Genomic DNA, 24,060 nt, shown 5'->3' with positions numbered 1-24,060 from the left:
CAAGCACCATCCAGTATTTGGCAGCCCACTACTCTCAGCACAATTACCCTCACAACTGTGTTCCTCCTCTGAGCCTTGCTAATCTGTGGAGGCTGCCGCCAGCTCCACTCGGTCACTGAAAGGGAGGGAAGAAGGAGGAGGCAGAGGACTGTACCACGTACACTCTTGCTGCTTTGAATCATAATGCATAAACAGAGCAAAAGAACAGAGGACATCTTGACCTAAAACAGGATGAGGGACAAGGGAAAGTGCAAGGACCGGAAGGAGGTTATTGGCCCAAACTTTGAAAACAACTATCAGCAGAGGAGTCTTTGGACTAGGGAGGGCTCCAAATTCAGACATGAGAGCACTGGTGCTTTTAAGCCCAAGACAGAACAGTGTGGAAGGTAAAGGGCCTATTGAGTGCCGAGCTATCTTGCCCTGGCACTTAATCAAAGGGATTAAAGCTTGGGAAGCCAAACCCACAGGTTATCCTCCAGGAAGCATACCAAGTAGTTATCAAAAACACCAAAGTTCAAAGCTGCTCAATTTTCCCATATTAAAAGTGTTTTGGTCAGAGCCCTCGGGCTTGTTTCTCGATGTTAGAAATGTTTGTGCTTGCATGCTTGGAAGGCAAGAAGAGTGGGCAGGTACTTGTACTTCTGACCTAAGTCCATCAGGCTCAACACAAGCAAGCTGATCAGTCAAACCTGAATCGACTGTGTCTCACATTCACACCAGTGTGTCCCACAGACAGAGCAGGGTGGGGAAAGTGTATTTGTTCCAATTAAAATACTTTAATTGGCGATATTATAATACATGACGATATTATAATACATGACCCTGTTTATTGTTGTGCAGATTTAGTAGTAAAACAGCAGTTAGTATGTACCAAAAAGCACTCTCTTTGTTCCTATTGACTACTGCTCCTTTGTAGCAGCCCAAGAAGGAACAAGATCAGACAGTAAGTACAGAGATTATTCTATAACAACCAATAGGACAGCGGCCAAGCTGTTTACACACACGCACAACGCGTAAGACATCAGTGTGATATGTTTTGTAAGATTTTCTCTGACACTTATAATTGTGCAAGCATAGGGTCAGTGGTTTGAAGCTTACCGTGAGTAGTTTGAAAGTGAAAGCATGTGACAAATCCCATGACTCTTCAAAAGTCGCAGTCTCTGTAAAGCACTGCGGCCTTTCCAGTGGCCCGGTGCAGCTCAGCCAGAATCAGGATTGCATTTCCCACAAAATACTAACTGACACTGTCTGGTTTAGTGGTTAGAGGCTCATTTAGGACTGGGGCTTCTCGTGCTAGAAACACGTGGCCTCGTAGCCATCTGAGGTGTCATGCTAAGAATATGCAAAACATATGAACAAGGAAATAACTTGCTCTGATGAGTTAAAAGAGTATTAGTACAAACACGTTGCTATAGCATGCCGTCATCTCTTTTTATCATCACGATAAATTGTGACTGTGGAACACCAGACAATTTTTTCATGACTTGGTTTGTCAACAATTAAACCATAACTGCAGCAGTCTCATGAGACTTAAGCATGGCGAGACAAGGCATGAGACGAGTTCCAATTACAACTAAAACTTCATACACTAGCACTAAAATCTTCGGTTCTGAATATGTTTGCGACCATCACCAAGGCTATTGTGCAACAGCTTAACTTAATGTAAAATAATATTTACACATCCTTGCTCATGCTGGCCTTGTCATGATGAGATCAGCCTGGTCGCATATTTAGCATGTTCATTACTGAAGCCTCTGACCTGCCAGGATCCCGGTATGGCTTCAATCGACAACTCCATCTGCCTGACGTTAGGACCATTGGAAACAGATGGACCTTTAATTGTATTTTTGTCCAAATTGCAAAATAGCTACTTGGGAAAGAAGCTAAAATAACATACAAACAACAGCAACTATGATAACAACTGCGTCTGGAATGAAACGAGTACCGTAAGAGATCAAAAACATAAGGCGTACAAATTCAACTCAGCTCTTTGAAAGGGGATCACCCCGACATTACTGGCCCAGTATTGATTTACGCTGCAATTTTGTGTCTCTCTCCCCACGCCAGCTCCACAATCTCTGTCGAGCAGGAGGTCCGGGCAAATAACACTCATCAGATTTTTCCAAAACATGAAAGATTGATACCTTTGCTTCTTCTCAGACAAAAGAATAATTGAGGAAGGGTTGAAATCGGTGTTTGGAGAAAGAAGCAGTGAAACCAAAGGAAGATGGCCAGGCTCCAAAGTTATCTTAATAATCCATGATGGGAAAATGCTGCAGAGAGGGCACTGATGTGATGGAAAATTTGGACCTTGTATTAGTTCCTTCAAATGTAATGCATGATTATGTGGATTGCTGTGACACCTCCGGTTTGAAAGTGAACAGCAATGACAGGAAAAATGGATAAATAGGTACCAATATCACGAAAACTTTTTGCAATACAACTTGTTGAATAATTTTCTACCAGCTTTAGACACTAAAACAAAAGATGAGATTTCCATTTTTTCTGACCACTGCCAGCAGTGCAGTGTATCTGAATAGCCTCTCTTTACTAAACCCTGCAATTTTCAGCCACGGACAAAAGGGAAAGAACAGATAAACAGGCTTTATATATATATATATTTATATATATATTTCAGTCCAAATCACATCAAGGTATAAACAGTGAGCTCAGAGCACATCTCCTATTCTTTTTCAAAGTAAGTCCTGCTGTTCCATTTCAAATACCTTGGGGTTATGGGTCATAATGCTGCTTTCCAGCTTCTGAACACGTTTATTCAGGCATCCTACTGTAAATAGGGGGAGATTCAACATCAAATATCTCTATTCCCCATGCTGGCCCTTTCGTCTGTTCTGACTGGATGTGTGCTTTTGGCTAACAAAGTAATGGTTTCTCCTCTTCTCTTACCAGACTCTGAATACCAAGTGGCAAATATAATTGAGGAAAGTGTTGAATGTAGTTTTCTTTGGTGTCACAATGCAGGAAGCGAGGCCCTAAATAGGAACTAAGTATAAAAAACATGAATCAAGTTGGCAAAATAACCAAAACGTAGAGATAACATAAAGTCAATATATGTCAGCAAATTAAATTAGTGTTACAGCTCAAAGCTCCTTTGCCATTAAAGGGGTAATAAATGTGTTATAAAGCTCTTACAAGCCCCTAAGGCCATTAAGGGCTGAGCTGCAGAGCTGTTTACGAGATTGTTTATTACAGGCTAGGCTTATCATCATTTACCATACAGAGGTGGCTAAAACAAACTATAACTGGCTGATTCACTGGTGCTAAACCAAGCTAAACAACAGGAGTATGGCTGCTGTAATATTAAAGGAATATGAATTGTCACAAATGCATCCAGTGGCAAGAGAAGAGGAGCAGAGGAGAGGAGGAGAGCTGAGAGGAGAGGACAGAAGAGGGCAGGGTGACTAGCAGGTTGCTTCATATTGTCTCCATCCGCCACATATGTCCCATCCACTGCCGAGCTGACAGGTAGGGACACAATGTGTTGACCTGAGGGCCTGTTAGAGACCTGCAAGTGGATAAATATAGAGCGTTGGGAGAGCATAGGTGTCTTAAATGACATATCTAATGATGCTCATCCTCTGCAGTCTATTCCCCCAGTCCACAGGAGGCTTATGAGAACACAACTGCTGTGAAAAGCCACAGCTTCGAACTGCTCATTCTTTAAAGAAAGCAGCAGAATTGTGTCTTTTATTTTATCTTCGACCAACACTGCCCATCCTCTGCTAGTAGTCGCACATACAATGTTAACATAAACAGTCATATGCTTCATTTGGATTTGCAGTGAATGGGAGAGATTCATATTAAGCCTTTGCAGCTGTGTGTGTTCTATTTGCATATGAGAAAACAGTTTCAAAAGGCTTGTCTATAATGCATAAGAACCTTTTAGGCTGTGTTTACTGCAACACTTTATTCCTCCCACTGACAATCCATGCACTGGTTTGCATCATTTTGTGAGACATGCCCGTTTTGAATTATTCAGTCACTCATCTCTGCCACAGCACTGCATTTAACAAACACATATGCACATTCACATATAAAAAGACAGAGCGGTCTACAAGGATACTACAACAGCACCTCAGTCAGTTCCTTCGGAGAGGTGGGAATTCTATTACCTAGACGTCAGGACTTGTCGGACGCCTTTCCCTGCGCCGGGCTCCCTTTGTTAAAAGGAGAAGACGATGTACACCACCAGTCCATTTACATGCTGCCTGCTCTGTGTACTTTAATGGGCCCTGGGCCTTGAGTGTCATGAGCAGAAGAAAACACAGTTCAATTTCCCTTCACGAGTGCATAAAACAAGCACCTCCACTGTACTAGGGCCATGCATAATTCACCGGCGGTGATGTGTGTCTTAAACGCTACTGAAATATACATGGCGGCATATGCAAATTTAGCAGTGCTCTCACATCCTGTACTTGCTAAACAGACAACAAGAGAATAGCATGCCACGCAGACAGCCCCTTCTGGACACAGACAGTATGTAATACAGTATGTAACTGTATGTGTGCGTGTCGAGGGGGTGTTAGCAGCACGTAGTACAGTGGGTTTTGAATGTGGAGACAAATGCGACCTTAAAATGCCCTTAAATGTCCTCTAATGCCGCCGAGGCATTTAAATCATGTACACACTGACATGGGAAAACACGGTGAGGATCCGTAACACTGCACCTCCGTTTCATAAGGGCTCTGAAGGGAAGCTCTGAAGCTACGGGGACTTTGTCGCTTGTTGTGTTAAATAGAGCCACAAAATAAAAAATTTGCAAAGGGAGAACAAACACGCACTGCAAAATATTCCTCCTTTAACATGTTTTTAATTAAATAGTGTGTGTTGAAATCACGACCAGGTTAAAGGTAAAAACAACAAAACCATACATTCATGTGGGATTCATTCATTTATAGAGTACATTTCGAGGGACACTTTGACACTTTGAAGTGTAGCCAGAAATACTGTAAATATAGAGCATAAACTTACTGCAGCTACTCTGCAGCTTACTGTATGTGCACCAGCATGTGTGTGTCTGTGATCTTTGTGAAGGGATGTTGATGAGGGAGGAGGAGAGGGCAGACTGGTGGTGTCAGGTTTTATAAATGAGGGAGGAAATGTCTTTATCTCAGATTTGGACACCCCCACTATTCTCCTTCCCCGCATGTGTGTTGATGTGTGCGTGCGTGCATGTGGTTTGGACCAGGCACTGTCTCAGTCTGATTCCCAGCAGTGTATTTTTAACAGGGCCTTCCCGCCGGGCTGCCAGCCTGTTCCCCCCTGACGGGACAACAGCCCAGCTGACGCCCCCACAGCTCTGCCAACACAACCCACGCTTTCGACCCACAATCTGCTCCCCTGATCCTGGCGGAGGGAGTGTGGGGAGTGATTATAAAAAAGACGAGACCAAAGACAATGAGGAAGAATAAAGCAAGGAAAGCAAAGGTATCCTACTCTCAGGTGTGCTGCACAATAAAGTGCAGGCCTATGGGTGATACTCAAACCATCCATTTTAGTGGAGCATTCCTTTAAGGGATGAGTGCATAAATGATGGCTAAATATATAATAAAAGGGCTTTATGGACGTTTTGAAAGAATTACTTATGTTCACGAGGAGCTCTTAAAAAGAGCTTAAAGCTAGCTAACTCCACACAGGCAACAGCAAGCACCATGCCTCTTAAGGTCAAACATTTAAACAGTATTTTATGGAAACATCGCCGACTACTGACGAAGAATGAGACCTACTAGGATGGTCGAAGAAAGCACCAAATTAGAAAGAAAATACAGGAGAAATTATAAAGGACAAAACACAATGACCGTGTGTTTTATTACATATAAAATAATGCAATATCTTACCTAAAAAAAAGTGTATTGGGAGTTGCAGCTTGACTTCCACTGAGCTGAGCTAATGTGTTGTGGATATTCTTTGATTTGACATTCATATTGCAGCACCATCAATTTTTAAAAGCAATAGTTTATCTTGTTTTTATGTAAATACTTTTTTTTGGCCTTTTTTTCAAATTGATCTATATTTGACTGCTTTTTCAACATTTCCAGAAATGAAAACAGTAACTACAATTTTGGTAACAGACATCAATATGTTTGGATTATTTCCTGAAATCTCAAATTCATGCAGAATGCATCTAAAATGCAACTGCCGGTGCAGTCAGTGACTGAGGCCAGTCACTGACTGCACCGGCAGTTGCTGCTTTGGTAAACTGCAATTAAATCTCATGCATATTACAAGAACAAATAAAACGAAAAGTGCAGCGCATATTTTTGTTTGTGCCATCACATATGTACAGTAAGTCTGGCCCTCGGCGTGAATGTGCAGCTGCCAAAGCTGTGGTGTCACCGGTGTTCACTGGTGTAGAACAGTGTGTTAACAGGATGTGTAATGCGGTGTGCTGGTGCTGTGCTGCAGCCAGGGCTGGGTGGCAGCAGCACGGTAGGCTTCAGTAGGGTGGTTATCATGAAGCAGTTATGTAGCTGCTCTGCTGGGCCAGTCTAATTACAGGAGAACAGCGTGCACCAGTCTGGGCCTCCAAATGGCACCATATGTTTTCCCAGACTAACCGGCTGAATAAATGCCATTTAACCATTCAGGATGCACTGTGCTCTGTGTCTGGAAATCAGTCACTCGCACTCATATAAAACCATTCACACCCCCCAAAACACCCTACCACCCACCTCCACCATATAAAACTCAGCTGTCGGCGATTTACCCTGCTCACGCTGCCATGTGCACTCGCACAGCTTCCTGTCCAGTTTAACCATTTACTAATCCCATGCTAAGCCTGTATGTGTCTCTATAACACACACACTTGCATAATGATGTTGTTGATTGTGCTGTAACCAGTTTAGTTAACTAAAGAGGTCTGGTTAATCAGAAACTGCGTTTCCAAGAAGCCAACAGCAGTTCCAGTGTGTGGTCAGGTTCCTCCGTCGTTTCTTTGGTGACATGTGGTGAGCGACCCATGCAGTGAACATGATCAGTAACCTGACAGAGGCGACCACCGGCGAGATAATAAAAGAGCACTCAAACAAGATCTGTCAACAAATATATGAATAGTTGGTACATTATTTGTCACAGTTCTGTTGTCAAGCTAGTGCAGCTGTTTGGTGTTGTAATTTAAGTGCTACTGATATGAGTTATTGAAAGCCGGTACAAGTAGTGTACCTTAGAAACAGCAAATAGCAAGTGGCTTTTAAATGTTTTGGATGTTGCCCATATAATATAAAGCAAAAGAAATGTTCTATGAGCAGTAAAAGAAAGGAGTAATGTTTACATTTTTACAGCATTCAATTTCAGTCATTTTAAAAGGCCTAAATGGGATGATGTCAAGTTTTTTAGAAGTTTTGAAAAAAGAAAATAAACAGGATTTCATGAAGCATTTTTCTCTTCTTTCCCATCTTGTTTGTAATCTCATATCCCCACACGAGTTAAGAACCAGTGACTTATCATGGAGCAATAATACAATTTAATAAGATTCCAATAGAAGCTATTCATGAAGCTTTTTTCATTTGGTTTTGATTTGAACACGGAGTATTTCCCCACCAACCCTCACTGACAAAAATTGCAATCACAGCGTCACTGATAACAAGAACATAATTCTTTGTGGTTGCAAAAAGCTGACAACATTTGTATCATGACCTCTTTTTTTGGAAAAGCTCCCTGTATCATCACAAGATAGACCTATCACACATCATCAGTTTGTTAATGAGAACAGCCTCGACAGAGGCGCTCACAGATGCCTATCGAGGGCAGAAAACAAAAAGAGAATGTAAGTAAATATGGACTGTAATTAGTATGACAAGGTTGAAAAAACAGATAACACACCGCAGCAGCCCGAAGGCCTATACTTCCACACATGCACATGCACATGCACGCCTGCACACGCACAGGACACACACAGGGACTTGACTGTACACTCACACACACACTGAGAACAAATCAAATGTTTTAATCAGTTTGCTAAAGCACATAATGAGGATCCACTAAGCCCCAGCTATCAGCTGCCATCGGCCACTTAGTTGTGCCTTCAAAGAGCTGATTTTTCACTTCTTCTACAACAAGCTTAACACAGAAGCTATCGAGAGTGAACACAGTCTGAGCAAGTGCAATAAAACCGTAAAAAAAAAAAAAAGCAAGTGATGTTTCAGCAAGTCATATAAATGCAGTAAAGCAAAGAAGCAATTATGTGCAAGTGGACAAGACAGTGCAGCCCCTGGGGAAAATGTCTGGGAGCTGAATGCACCCTATTTGCCACCACTGTGATTTACAGCGTGGAAATAGTGGAGCATATTTGTCTATAGTCTTGGTTGGAGATCACATGAAAGTGTATGATATTCTACACCACAGCTCATAAATCTGACAATAGATGCAATGGCCTTAAATACCTTGCAAAACCCGACTCACTACACAGCAGCACACTAACAGATACTGTATCAGATTTACCTCTCGCCCCAAGTGCACAAACACACACACACACACACACACACACACACACACACACACACACACACACACACACACAACCTGTGATGCTGCGCACCTGGCCGAGCCACACCTGCTGCATAGCACAAGGCAATCACATGAATCAGTCAAGTCAGTTACAGCCAGACTAGTTTCCACAGAACTGCAGGTATGTGTGAATTCTTACTCAACTATCCAGGTGTGTGTACGTGTGTGTGTGTGTGTGTGTGTGTGTGTGTGTGTGTGTGTGTGAGAGAGAGAGAGAGATAGAGAGAGAGAGAGAGAGAGAGAGAGAGAGAGAGAGAGAGAGAGACAGAGAGGTGTATGTGGGGAGATGCACAGAATGTGTGCAGGTGGGCCTCCTGTTGCAGTTTCTGGCCTCCTGGCACAGCTCTGACCTCTGCGAGGAGGACTCACAGCTCCAGCCCTCCAGCTGGAGAAGTGATGACCTGAGAACTGAAAAAACTGAGAGACACGTCCTTGTGTCCTTGTCTCCTTCCTGTCTGCCTGCTGTAGTGTGTCCTGATCAGGGGACATGCAGAGCTGGGTCAGACTATGTGAAGATATCAGACTCAATTAATCTGTCATCCTTCAAATCACCTCTTAAAACTCACTATTTATTGGCTTGATATGTTTTTGTTTTTTTAATCTTTTCTTAACTAGTTTCCCTTAAGAGCAATTCTGCCCTTTTTTCTGTAATATACAAACTAATACATAGTATGCTTATTACAATATATTTATGCAGTTTTGTGTTTATACATATACACAATATATATATATATACTCTATATATATATATATATATATATATATATATACACACAATATAAATATATATATATTTATGTGTTTATGTGTTTGAGCAAATATTATGCTGAGCTTATAATGGGGTATATGAATGTATATACTGTATATGTGCATACTTGTAGTTATAATTTGGACGATTGTATGTATGTATTATTTCTGTCAGTATCATATATTTCTAAAACTATTATTATCATTATTCTCAACCTTATCACTTGACATTCAGACGAGTAAATGGACAGCCGTAATTATTTGCTATTCTAACACTTAAAAAAAACAATGTTTCTGTTTGACATAATAATTATTGATTAATTGAACAACCCTATGAAGGTATAGGACTGTATAACTGTGTAAATGATAAACACATATATACCCCCAAGCAAAACCTGGTCCGTCAGAGTGTGGCTCAAACAGACAGAGAGAAGCCGTCCCTTCTGCGCCAGAGGTTGCCATCCATGTCAAACGTACAGCAAGCTAACTCAAGCCTCTGTTGTAACATCCGGTGAAGCCTGCTGTAAAATAAATGATGCTGTTAGCTGCAGTCTCGCAGGTGAAATGTGCTGCTGCTACAATTATTCTAATGCCAGCATGCCAGAATGCCAGTGCTACCAAATGCTGCTGTCAACCCAGGGGTTTAATTAGTTTGGCACGTGTGCCACTTATAATCACCTGCCATTACCAGTTCTGGCTGCATCTGCTTACACGTCTGTCAGTGCCGGCCAGGCTGTGTATGTGTGTCGGTTTCTGGATGTGTCAGATGGGGCGTTCGTGACTGTATATTTTGGCAACAGAACACAGGCCTTAACCAACCTGCAGTCTAGACACAAAGGGTACACTGGCACCAGTCCTCCACAATGCCTATGTATTTATAGATACATATTTATGGAGAGGGACAGAAATGAATTAAACCTGCATCCCTACCTTTAAGTCTATACATATATATCATAGCCTTAAAGTGTGTCCCGACTACAGTGAGGACAGTTTTATTGGTGATACAGACTTGTCAGTCGTCCATCTGTACATATACATTGTGAAAACAGAAGGGAGCAGGGCTTCGTAGTGTCAAACTGCATTGTGAATAGAGCTACACCTCAGGCTGAATACATCACATTGTGATTTCATGAGAGCTGGAAGAGGAGGAAGGAGGGAAAAAAAAAAACTTCAGGGCGACGACTGAATCTCGACCCAAAACAGGAGAAATGGAAGTTAAAAGTGAATCGTTCACTCCCCCTGGCGTAGCAGTGGCTACCTCTAGGGCTGGAGGAGGAGGAGGAGGAGGAGGAGGAGGAACAGGAGGAGAAGAGGAGCCCCCTGGCTTTTACAGTCATGTGACCACTGAGCCCAATATCTGAGGGATGGACCTCAGGCTGTGTATTTAGCAGTTCATGAGTGCGCGTGTGCACGAGTGTGTGTTTGTGTGTGTCAATGAGGCGCCGTATATGTGTACTGTATTAGCAGCAGAACACATACACACATTCCCACTGACTCAGAGACTCGGTTCTTCAGATTCACCTATGTCTGCCACAATACAATAGCTCTAACTATCCCTATTATTTCCAGAAAGTTCCCATTTAGCACTAAACCAAGGCTTCAATATTGTGCCGCCTCAAAAACATCTGTTGGGGACTTGTGTGGCTACACTAATTACAAATATCCGCAGTAATCCGGCGCCGATAAGAGAGTCATTACTCCACCAGACATTTATCACTATGGGATTGATGACCCATTTCAGAGGCAGCCTTTGTATGGGGAAGTGAAATCGCTGATATCCCTTTTATCCTACATCACTGCTGAAGCCATCCATTCGTCAGGAGGCAAGCTAGTTAGAATTGTAATTAACAGCCATGGACTTTGGCCCTAATAGAATTTTTGCAGGAAAATGCGGATTGACACAGGAGGGGATGAGGCGGAGCTTCACTGTTTTTCTCTTCTTACTAATTGCCACTTTGAGTGGAGTCTGTCGAGAAGAGGTGCTCTACGTCGTGTCAAGAAAGTGCCACAGCAGCACTCCACCTTCTTCTATATGCAGAATTCCTGTAAATTTGTAAATATGTGCGCATAGGCATTTAGAGATGTGCACGCACAGGCACACTGTTTCAATGAAATAATCTGTCACAGACACAAATTCATAGGTCAAAGTTAAAATATGCGCTTCTCTGCTCGAATACATAAGTTATGGGTTTCTTCTGACTTGCACACTTGCACACCCACCCACCAACACATGCAAGGAGTGGAGCAGCAGATGATCACAGTAGGTAAGGACTAAAGGTCTGGCCACCTGCCGGCCACGTCCCGTCTCCGTAGCAGTAATGAACAGAGACAGCTTGGGGACCGCCCTGCGAGCTTGTCCCCCCTCCTAGTCTCCCTGCTTCGGGGCAGAGCTGGGGGCCCTGGGGTGACAGGGACGCCAGAGATGTTCCACACACTGACAGGCAGGTCTTACCTGCTGTACACATTAGCCCGGCAACACACACACAAACACAGGGACGAATGTGGCGATACACAAATACATGCATGCATGAGCGCCGTATATGCGTGCGCACTGTAACTGTTCAGATGTGTTCACGTACGTATGCATATGCACAAAGGGAAGAACACAAACACGAACACGAAGACAAACACGTACACGCAAGCACACACACACACACACACACACACACACACACACACACACACACACACACACACACCCTGACCCGGTGTAATTCCTCCAGCACACGGCTGGTGACAGGAGCAGCTGCGGCCGCTACGGCAGACAGATGAAATTTTCATAACTATCTCCTCCAACTTCCATCCTCACCTTCAGGATAATTTATGACCTGCCTGCCAGCCTTGAAGAGACAATATGCTTGCTATGAAATGAAGTGTTCCAGCAGTGTAGGTTATAATTAACAGAGAAGGGGAGAAAGATGTGTGTATATGGAGTGGGAGGGGGGCAGACCAGGTGGGGTGGGGGAATAGGGAAAGGATGGAGCATGTGGTGTAAATGCATGTATAATGTACATGTGTGTGTATTTAAACGCCACATACATTGCAGTTAGTTTGATACATATTAAATAGCAGCACAACAATAATTAACCTCCAAACAAGTTCCTGTAACAAACCCTACTCAAAACATGACGTGAAACTTTACAAGCATCTGTTAAGCAGATTGTCTGTATATATGTTTACTGAGGCCCAGACTTCCCATTATTCTCTATCATGGTTGCACGAGGTGCAATCAAAAAGTTCAGAGACTGATACCGTTGCACACTAAAGTAGCACAGCACAGTAATGAACATGGATCTGGTGGAACCTACATCATTCATGAGGAAGTATTTCAAGTTACGCTGCTTGATCAACATCACCACCTGCATTACATGTGTTTTTGTGGCCATTGTTAGGTGCGTATTTGCGATTTCACCATGGACATGAAACTTGACCTGAGAGGCAGGGAGACTAGCAAGTCCTTCGAGCAAGTAGGGAGCAACAATTGTGTTGTTGCAGGTGAAAAATCTGCCCATCTTAAATATGCTGCGAGTGGGCACAATGGGACTTGGGTTCTCCAATGTAAAAACGCACCACAGTTCAGGTCATTTGCACCAATTGTTTTCTCTCAGACGCCTGTCAAATTGGACAAATTCATGGTGCACAACCCTGTGAATGTCAACGAAAACCCACCTGGTTGTGCCCCTGACCTGACAGGCCTTCTTCGGTCCCGACGTTCTGCCCTTATTGACCTCACCTGCCTTGTTGCTTCAATGCCGTAGTGCTTTCCAAAGCATTTCAAGCATCTCCATTACTGAGTTCCCAAGTTTTTCTTGTGTTTAAAAAAAAAAAAAAGTGTCATACAGGCGCTGATGTTGATCAAGCAACGTAAATTGGAATACATACTCATGAAAGTAATAGCCTCCTCCGGCTCCATATTGTGCCCCGTACTTGTACTCACTAACAACAACAGTGACGTTTGTTCAGCATACATATCCTAAACTGGTACATTTTCAACTAAATATTTTAAGGCAAATTGCTATCCAACCAATAAGAAACAGGATTCAGATGAGATAAATCTATAGTCGTTCAAACTGTCAGTCGCAAAAACTAAAGTAGTTTTGGTGAGCACAATCTCCATTGTACCATAATGCTACGTTCCCGCTGATTGTTTCACATGCCTGCCACACATCCTCACCCAATTATGCTCTATCAGCTCTCTGGGATGTTGGGTTTGACCAGAAAGAATGTCCTGGTTTTCCTGACTACCAGTAAAACAGGCCCAAACCACCCACACCATGCCCCCTCACCCCTTACCACATTGTCTTTCCCAAACACAAATCTTGTTTCCATATTAAAAAAGGCAGCATTTAATGGGCAACTGTCTCAGCAACAAGTGTGTTTAAATAGCTGTGGGACTTTTAATGACATTTTCAACTCTCTCTTTCTCCCTTTCGGTGCCACATTTCATTGCCAAGCGCTTACTGTGAAATACGTAATTATGAAATTACTGTTTCCATTAAAACCTGCGAATAATTGAATGCACTTAACAAAGAGTGACTGTGAGTCTGATACTGATCCCTGCCAGTTGCGAGCCTGCCATTCCCACACTTAACCACAGAACGAGAGAAAGCATGTACCTCAACAGCTAATTACTGACTTGTTTGAGAACCAGGCAAGATAGAAGTAAGTGCCTATTTACATGGGGAGAACTTGTTTGTACAGTAAGTAGAAGGTAAAGAAATAGAATCATCAGTCATCTTGTTCAAAGCACATTCCTGCAGGAATGAGACGTACTCTGATGTACTTTCCAGCCTGGGAGCAAACTAGGATGGGAGGACGACTGCTACAGCAACAGCAGCTGTGAGGTTCTGCTGAGGTCAGGACATGTCATGCATAACTGACTGATTGCTTAACAGGGGTGGGTGCATGAGAGAATAATTCATAATTTACATTCGAGCACACACAAACACACACCTCACAAACACCCAGGCCTCAGATGATTTCGCTGCACAACCGTAACCGGTCTAAGGGACCACACAGACATGTTTTAGATAAAGACAGACAAATTAGACGACAGCGTCTAAGGCTAACCACTGCGCTTGCGCTAATTACAGGCTGGCCGGTGATGAAAGAGGCAGATGACTTGCCCTTATTTGTTTTCTCCTTCAATGCCCTGAACCAAGTAAACACAGCGATGTAGATGAGGACAAACGTAGGTGGTACACAGCAAAAGACACACAGACAAAGAGAGATAGAGAAATATGGTTGTGGGTTGAGAGTTCCACCCACCACACACAGGTGTTTGCCCACCACTGCAGAGAACAAACCTTTGAGGTAAAGGGAAACAAGGGCGCAGCCAACAAAACTTTTTGGCTGGTATCTCATGCCAAGGAAAACAGACAGAGCTAGGACTATTTGTTCTGCATGGAAAACAATGTCACTGTTGTGGGGGTGAGGATGAGGCAAATGTTGGGCTGCTGACTGGGATATCTGATCACCTCGAGTTGCAGCTTCCATCACACAGGCGTGGTTGATAACATGCCCGGTCCGACCTGCCCCCAACCAGAGTGTTGGGTTTATGATGCCAGTCTATGCACTATGCTAATTCAACCTACTTAATTAGCCCAATGTCACCTTTTCTTCAGTGTACGCCACAAGCCCTGATTCACAAACCCATGCACGTGATCGCCGGTCAAATTCAGCCCAATGAAAGAAAGTCATGGTATGACTGCCTGCATTCTCAAGTGTTCTTCCCATTCAATAGTGCTGTGACAGATGAACAGATGACGTCTTTGCAAGAGTTGTATGGGAACTTGTCTCCAGGAAACCCTTGAGTGTGTAAAGGTTAGTTGTCTATGGCATGATAGCAATCCTATGCAGTATGGTGCCTCCATTTGGAAGGCTTTAAGGAGGTCATTGGCTACATTAGACAAGGCTGTGATCTGTCCATCTTTATTGTGGACACGACACTGACAATCTTTCCAACTCCCATCTGGGACAGAGGGGCCTCCATTGTCTCTGAACTCTCTCTCCCGCCCCAGTGCAGGAATCGGGGCGGGGTCTGTCAGGGACCACACAAAAGAAGTGTCACCACTCGTGGAATGAAGTGCCTACCGACGAAGAGCTCTCTCGTCCTTTTTCTGTGTCACTATGCATCTCCACAGGGGTGCAACTGGTAGCTGACAACACTGGTGGGGTCATCCCCGGCTGGGCACAGCTTCAACCTCGGCTCTCTAGCCCCTGCTGGCCCCCGGTGACCCTTGGTTTTGATGACAGACTGGACCTTTTGTGTAGCAGCGGCCTGTCCAGGTGAGGACAAGAGAGGATGACAATGGCAGGAAACATAAAGCCGACGGAGGCTGGGACACGGCCCTGCAGGGTCATGGGTCAAGCTGGACAGCTGAGTGATGAGTGCAGCTGTGAACACGTGGACCTCCTTCTCCGTCCCTTACCTCCGCTGGCCATGTCAGCTGATGTATCCTTTGTCTTGGGAGAAAGACCTCACTAACTCTCGACAAGTTAGAGAAAAGTAATAAACACAGGCAACAGATGTACTACGCCACAGATTCTGAGTGTACAGCTATTATAGTGACACTCTAACCTGTACAGTGTGGGTCAACTCCTTGACTTTACACAGGGTCACTGGAATGGAATAACAAAGGACATCTGACTATCAAATGAAATGAAAGTTTTTAGTTTAGCTAAATAGACACATAAGAAGAACTAGATTATCTCTAACTGATACAAAGCTTTAACAACGGTAAACAGAAAAATCAAATATCCTATTGCCATTCTTGTGAAGAAAACTGCTTAAGTTTATTTGCAAAGTCTGACATCACATCTCGATTGAAGATGAATTTACTGGATCTCCCTTGCCAGATGGTATGAACTAAAAATGCTGCTAACTTGCAGCAGTGACAAATTTATTTGCACCTCTTTGTTTTCTTTCTAAACTAATCAGAGGAAGGCACAAGTGAAAAGGACTATTTTAAATCTTGTAATGTATTACCACCCTGGTGCCGCCACACTACGGCGATTCACACATCCTGAGCTGTCCAACTGTTTCTGATGCCAAAGGTCAATGGCTGCCTTCTCTCCTACCGGCCCACACTGAGAGATGGGAGGACAGGGTTTGCCAAGTCAGGCACAAACCCTGCTTTGGGTCATAAACACCTCCGTCTGTCTCCCCTCCTCTTTTCTCCTACACAGAGGTGAGTTGGGTTTGCACTCTGTTAATCTTTCACTACAGGCCTGCTCGTTTTTACATTGGCCCACTGGAGAACAGAGAAGGGGAATGAAAAGAGGGGTAGTAAAAGACAAGAGTGGATAAAAGAGCTGGAAGAAAAAGCCATAGAGAGGGCCAGATGGGCACCTTCACAGTCCATTTATCAAACCCAATGTGGCCCTCCCCCCCCTCCCTGCTGCTCTCATGTCCTAAACCCCCATGTAATTCTGTAATGATTTTCATTATCATATAATGACCTTACAAAGCCTACAGCAGTTTGCATGGTCAGTACAAAACTCGCAGCTGTTCCCTTCAGTGTTTGCTCGCCGGCTGTGACAAAGCTTTTTATTTCATTTTGTTTTCTTTCTGTTGGGCAGGGCAGTGACCTCTCGGCTTTGGAAGGTCAACATAAGGTCATCCCATCCAGGAGGTTACACGTACTGTAAGCAAACAGATACAGAACTGTTGTTCGTACGCTGAAATATAACACCTCTTAAAACGAAAATATAGACAAATGTTGGGTTTCCTGTATACATACTTCCAATGTGAATCCCTCATTACCTGTAATTGTATAGATGTGAATCGTGATCTATGAATTTTTAAAACCTAAAACCTCCTAGGCGCCACTGGGATGTGCCATTTCCGATCCTAATAGGCCGGTTCCCTGGAGGTTGTGTTCTGCATTTCAATCTACACTTCCTGTGTGGCATACTGAACTGCTCTGCTGCGGTACAGTCACCCACCCACATAATAATCCATCTATTTCCCGGGTACTCATGGGGCATTTACCGAAGGGACGTGGAGGGCAGCATCTATCAAAGAATTCACCATGTGCATCGGGAAAACCCAGTTACCAGAAAAGCTCATAAGAATAAAAAAGCTCTCATAACTTCGTTGGCTCAGAGTGAATGAATGGACTGCTCCTGCTAGCATGCTGAGCTGAGGCATCACTCACTCTGAGTGCCTATAAGTCACTTGTGAGGAACCACTGGTCACCGGGTCCAATTCCTCTTTCTTTCCTTCTTGCTGGTGCTAAAAATGCCTCAGAGGCAGAAAATGGCAGCTAGTAGGCCCAAGTTCCAGCGCACAGAGTGCTACTTTAACTGGTGTTTAAGAAACAAAAGTCAGCGAGAAACTTAATCAATCAGTGCTGCTTGTTTATGTTTATGGGCCTCTAGCAAGAGTCATCAATCATGCTTTTCTTCCCCCTTTCCATCCTTTTGCAAGTATTATGTGCTGAATGGAAACCATGGAAACAAAAGACAGCATTATGATAAAAGCTTGCCTGTTGAATATTGTGTGGAAACCTAATTAGGGACGCAAAATTAAAAAAAAAAAGCAGCAAAATGAATCAGAAAATTAATTTTCAGAGTCCTATTTTGGTGAGTGCTTTTTATGAAAATAAATGATGGTTTGAATATACCTGATTGAAGTGAACCAAATCCCCTCACTGTATGTCTTACGCTGTAATATTCTTTCATTCAAAACAACTTTGCCTCATAGCAGTATGCATAAAGTAATTTGAACTTTTTATTCAGCCTCAAAGAACTAGCAAGCGAATCCTTGACCCCCATCAGCTGCGAAGTTCTAATCAGTACCAGTACGTCCCACTTAACATTGCACATAACCATGTGTTTAGTTTTGTGGAAATGCTATCTGTTGACAGCCACTTGACAGGATGACCCTTGGCTTTTTTGTAAGTGGGGGCGGTGGAGGTTAGCGATGGACATTTAATGTGTGGAGAGGGAAGAGGAGGCATCGGGAGCAGCTGGAGTTCAAACATATTGTGTGGGACGCTTGCCCTCCGCCAAAACTAATCTAATCAGTCTTTCACTGCTGATAGAGTAAACGTCTGTCTGCCCTGCCGACAAGGACTGAGCATTTCCTGTCCTGGTCTGTGATACTGCTTGTCAGGATCTTAGGGTGGGCTGAGCAAAGTCTAGGGTTAAGACATGGTTAGTAGGTGGTAACAATGCTGTGTGGGTGGTGGTGGTGGTGGTGTGTGGGTGTGGGGGGGGGGGTGCTGATGTTCAGCTGGGGGTGAGAGTAGCGAGATGGTTTCTAGCTTTCAGCAGCTAGAATGCGCTATCAAAACGGGGCCTTACATCAGAGTTGTGAGGCACAAGGCGTCGACACAGCAAAGCAAGGTGTGTGGAAACAGCCTGTTTACAAGGCGCATCTGGGCGGAACGCAGCTAAGGGTCAACTGGAGGGAACAACTCAAAACAGAGGGGCGCCATGGAAATGAATGCAGCACCTCAGCAGGAAGTTAAAATGTATTTTTCAAAAGAGAAGATGTTGCTTTGAGTTACTTCTAGTCTGAGGATTTTGCCTCTGGGACTTTAACTCGACTCTGGATCATGTCTGCTCCAAAGTGTGTGTGTGTGTGTGTGTGTGTGTGTGTGTGTGTGTGTGTGTGTGTGTGTGTGACACTGAGGTCAAATCTGTTGATAGAGACAATAAGCAGTGAAACATATGTGAATGCAGTGTTAGCTGGTGTATACATGCATGCCAGTGTTTGTGTGTGCCCTTGCTGGTGCTGAGGGGGAGTGTGACTGAGAAAATGAACAGCTAAAATAACACTGGGTTGCATGTGTGAGGCCTTTCTTTATCTGAATGAATGGCCAGTGGTCTGATCCTTCAGCTCTCTCCTTATCTAGGAGGAAGGAAGTGACGGGGCTTATCCAAGACACGCGTGTCGCCGTGATAGCTGTGATAGCTGCCAGGCCCAAGGACCGCAAACAAACACCAACCATACCAGTGTGTATCTGTGGAATTCACATCAGCTCTCTACAGGGAATCATCAATGCACATTAAATCAAAGTAAGACTGATGTGATGCTTCCTGATTCTTTTGTTTGATGTTGTGATCTAGTCTGAGGATTTTGCCTCTATCAGTCGCCACCATTTGACTGAGGATTATATATAAACGAATAGGTGTTACTCGCTATCAATCAACATATCAATAGCTCTGGTTATTACAAGTGAAATGAGGCTTGATTGTGACCTCTGCTTGTGTATTGATATAGTAATCCAAGAAACATGTGTGCATTAAGTTTTGGCCGTGTTCCATTTCCTTTAAGTCCCTCTCCTGGCATTAAAAACTCATCTCTGTTCATGGAAATGACATATTTAAGAGTTTTCCCCTCAAAAATGTTTTCAATGTAACTCCACACCTTTGTCTTTGTTCAGTATGTGCAGATCAATGAAAATGCACTCATCCCTACGCTACTCGCCTGCAGCTTGATGATTTGAAAAGGATTTGAAGTTGGTTATGATCCTCTTCCACTACCACCACTAGAGTTTCTAATCATGAACATGTATATCCTGCAATTTTGTCCAGTCTAATTTCAATGTAAAACTATAAGGTTTCATACAGCATGTATTTTATGACCTCAATTAAGTAAATAAAATAGAAAGGTAGTGAAAAACAGACAGCGGTTACAATTTGACATAAAATCTTAAATACTAAGCAGTTAATATGCCAGAATATGTCTGGAGTGAATCTCTTTTGTGTGTGATGGTCTTTCCATTTTAAATATGAGACAAAGCTTCTTTAACTGCCTCAGTTATCAGTCGAGAGATTTATTTTTCAAAGACCAATGGAAGGAACAAAGGCGGTTATGTTACCTGTCTCTCCATGTCTGTCTTTGCTGGTGTCTGTCTGTCAAGGCCGACAGCAGAATTTCTGCCATCTCCCTCCTTCCCTCCCCTGCTTGGTCTTCCTCCTCCACAGTAGCCAGGAAGAGCATCGTCTGAAAAACAGAAGCAGTGGTGGGAAATAGGTGCATCAAGTAGGACTGAATGGAAAGGTGTGTAAACTCCGGTAGGACCTAAATCACTGGATAATCTAAAAAAAAAAAAAAAAAAAAAAAAAAAAACTCACCCTGTTGTCACTTCCTGTAATTTATATTTGAAATAGGTAATAGCCTTTTTAAAATTGTGGCTAAAATGGTATTGGTTGGTTGACCCCCACTACATCCTTGAATAAGACACATCCCAATCAAACCCTAAATATTTCACAGCATGGAATTGAGTGGAGAGACTACCTGAAGCTATTCCTGCCATCCTTGAGCTTCTGTCCTCAGTTTAGAAATTACACAGCTCTGAGCCAAGACTCAATTATAACATCCCTGGGACGGCAGCATACAGTAAGTCTAGTATAAAGTCAGTTTCACATCAGAGGATGGGCAAATTACACCCAATATTAGAGTGTGAGTCAATTAATCACGTCCTGCATAGCACAGTGTAATGTGTGAGTATCCCCCTGTTGAACATGAATTACAGGCCGGCTTAAAGTGTGACGTGGCACATCAGTGCTAATCGGAGACATCCTGGCAAACCTTCGCCTCCAAGTCCTCCGCAGCCTCTAAGCTGGTTGAGAGGGAGTCAAATGAAAAAGGATCTGGCAGCCCAAATTAAATGCAGCGCTGTCAGCCACACTCAAATCCCTCTTTCCCCTTACCGTCTCCCTCTTCTTCTCTACCCTTCACAGACTCTCTCCCTCTCTGAATATCCTTAAATGTCTCCCCCCCTCCTTCGCCCAGCCTCTGAGAAGTGATGGATCTGTAACTCTGACTGACTCTGACGCCTTGTTAAGAACAGTCTCTTCCCGTCACATCCACCAGTCAAGCACGTTCATTTCTTCCCATTAACAGTCACTCGCCTCCCAAGTCATCCAACCTTCTTTTCAAAAAACCCACAGTGTAAGGCAACCTTCATTTTTTTCTCCTCTCCCTCTTTTTTAATCCCTCTCTGACAATCCACCTGTCTGTCTTAATTCATGTGAAGATAGGTTTGATTGTCTGTGTGTGTGTGTTTCCAAAGGAGAGGAGTAATATGCTTACGTCCTCTACACCACACAAGACAGGTGTCAAAACATGTGGCGGCGTGTGACTGATTACACCTGACTCTGAGGAGACACCAAAGATTACGGTGACCAGGAGGAGGCAGGGCCGGCTGTACTCCCTATGGAAACTGTGCCTTTCAGTTTGGCTCAAACCCTGTCCTCTGGGGATGAATGACAGGCTAAGAAAGTGTTAGAAAGTGCATTCAGACTGTATCACCATCGCAGCTGGTAGACATCACATTGCCACGCTGGCCGTGGAGCACAGTTTGGATGTTTCAAGCACGACGCTGAAGAGCAAGTCATTTCGCAGTTGATCTAAAATGTGCCGTAACGTCTTTCTGAGCTCACGTCAATTCTTCCCAAAACTGGAAGGGAATAAAACAAATAACAAGAAAAGGAAGACAGAGTCCGAGGTAACCGCTGGCCCAGGGCCAGTAAAAGTTCAGGCAGTCAAAAAATGTCAGCACATGAAATGTATGAGGCTGCAAAAAGGAACAAGGGCTTTCTACTTTCGTGGGAGTAGCAGCACTCCTGGGTGGAAAAGAGCGACTGTGGTAGGTTTTGTACAGTTTGGTGGCAACCTCTGAGGAAAGACAACAACGGGGTTGCTCTTCGTTGAACAGGTGGACAGGTGGCTCGCTCAAGCAGACCCAAGGAACTTGGAGTGAACACCCACAAACAAACAAACGCCATTAAGTTATTTATCACGCTGTTCTTAGGATTTCCCATACATAGGCTATGCTTGGGCAGCCCACCTAGGTCACTAACATACTAGGCTGGATCACAAAGCTTCAAGGCTACTCCTGTTGCGCGAGAATGGTATGCAGCACTGTGACGTGCACAGAGCAGAGATAAGCTTTCATATTTGTGAGTAAGTATTCCAAGTTTCATCACTTGATCAACAGCAGCACCTGAGTTACACACATTTTTGTTAATTTGCTGGCCGGGTGTCTCTGCGATTCCTTCACGTACCTGAAATTTAATCAGAGAGTGCAAATCAAAGTTTGTGACAAATTATTGGGCAGCAGAAAGAAGTTGCAAGGAGCCAAATCTGGTGAATATGTTGGAGGACCAAGGTGCCATCGCTTCACAGTTCAGGTCTTGGAGTACTTACTCACAGTTATAGCTTCTCTTAGTTCCATGCACTTCATGGTGCCACTTTCATTCGCATGCAACAGGAACATTCTCACAACTTTCTGATGCTTCCCTGTATCGGGAGGTGAAAAATATAAATTCTGTTCCTGTCTGTTTGCGTATTAATAAGAAATTGAATCATAAGTTAGCCAACAAAACGATGACCTACTGGCCAAGTGGGCCAGTGAGGACAGTATGTTACGTTGGACACTGGAAGACTGCATTGTCCAATGAGCTTTTTCTAACTTTGCTAAAAACATGAACAATACAAGCAGCAAAAGCCACATAATTTACAAACTGTTAAATGATGTGACAAACGATTTACGCAAACACATCAACAAGGTTTTTGTTCCAAAGCAATGTTGATGACACGTGTCTCCAAAATAGACCCTAACACTGTTAAAGTCAGCTTACCTATTCCACTAAACACATGAAACACACCAGTGACAACTTCTGCTTCGGGGGAGTGTGTACATTTGTGGGTGCAAAGGATTCTCTTCATGTTTGTTCTCTGCACATTTGTGTGAGTGTGGGCTTGCCTCTGATAATGTGTGTGTGTGTTAGCCAAACCTCTTCCTCGTGAAAATGAGGGCATGTGTGTTTGCGTGCCAGAGTGTGTGCACATATGATCTTGTGTTTAGAAGAGCCAGTGCTGAGAGAGGCCTTCAGGTTTAGCCCCAGGCTGATCCCCAGGCCATTTAGACACCCCACTGGTTGTTTACTGGTCAAGCCCGGCCTCAGTCAGCCTCAGCCAGACCACAGTCCTTTATCTCTGGGCCAGTGTTAGCACTAATCAGCCCCTTCTTTCCTTCTATTTACCCCTCGATGACAGTAGCTGTCCTCAGCCTCCACCTCTCTCAGCCTGATGCTGACCACAGATGTCCCCCTGACCCAGGCCACAAACAGAGGTGAAAGAAAGGACAAGAAGGACCTGGGTACCCCCCATTCTTGGTCCCCAGACCCCATATTCAACCCTGTCTATTTTCCTACCGATAAGCATAAACATTTCCGGCCCTGTGGAGAGGAAGGGTAGGTAAACAAACATGCAGCCAGGCTGAGGTGATATTTTGGTTGGTGGAGAGCCGGAGTGATGATAGCATTCCAAGCAAAGGCTGGCTGGAGGGCAGCCTGGGGCAGCTCACTAACACCTCGAGCCAGGACTGTATCTTAACACCAACAAGCATCTGTCTATTCTATCACATAGCAACATGCCACTCATTCAACACAGAATAATACAATGGGAGGATTGTTGCAGTACACGGTTCTATCCGATGTACATCCCCTTGAAGCTTCACACAATATCTGTCGCTGGTCACATAATAGCCAAGAGGCTCAAAGGCAGGAGGGTTAAAAAAAAGGTGCATGCAGAACTGAACGTTTACACTCCATAAAACAAAGCTACCAGCTGACTACCAGAGTGTCTGAGAAACTGTTAACACCCCATGAAATGCCTTAGCTGACTTTAGACCAGGACTTTCAGGGGACCCAGAGTACTCTTAAGCTCACTGGCATCCTCTTATATAGGAAACCTTTTACGTCTGCAGGCCACAAACGCTTACAAATCCCAAAAGTGACCTCCCTTATTCACTAGTTAAAAGACAG

At 43.8% G+C, this 24,060-nt stretch overlaps 1 protein-coding gene across 1 annotated transcript in view; it reads right to left on the bottom strand.

Annotated features, from left to right (window-relative positions):
• Window positions 1-24,060, bottom strand: part of fto (FTO alpha-ketoglutarate dependent dioxygenase) — a 120,125-nt gene that overhangs the window by 45,368 nt on the left and 50,697 nt on the right. The window contains exon 8 of the mRNA XM_069173866.1: window positions 20,106-20,230. Coding sequence (XP_069029967.1) covers window positions 20,106-20,230 — 125 coding nt within the window. The remainder of the gene's footprint in view (window positions 1-20,105; window positions 20,231-24,060) is intronic.

Source organism: Embiotoca jacksoni, unplaced genomic scaffold (assembly GCF_022577435.1).
Source record: "Embiotoca jacksoni isolate LCO1_2020_lvr unplaced genomic scaffold, fEmbJac1.0.p SCAF_6, whole genome shotgun sequence".
NCBI lineage: Eukaryota > Metazoa > Chordata > Actinopteri > Embiotocidae > Embiotoca > Embiotoca jacksoni.
Note: the sequence above shows the minus strand (reverse complement) of the source record. Positions and strands in the feature narration are given on the sequence as shown.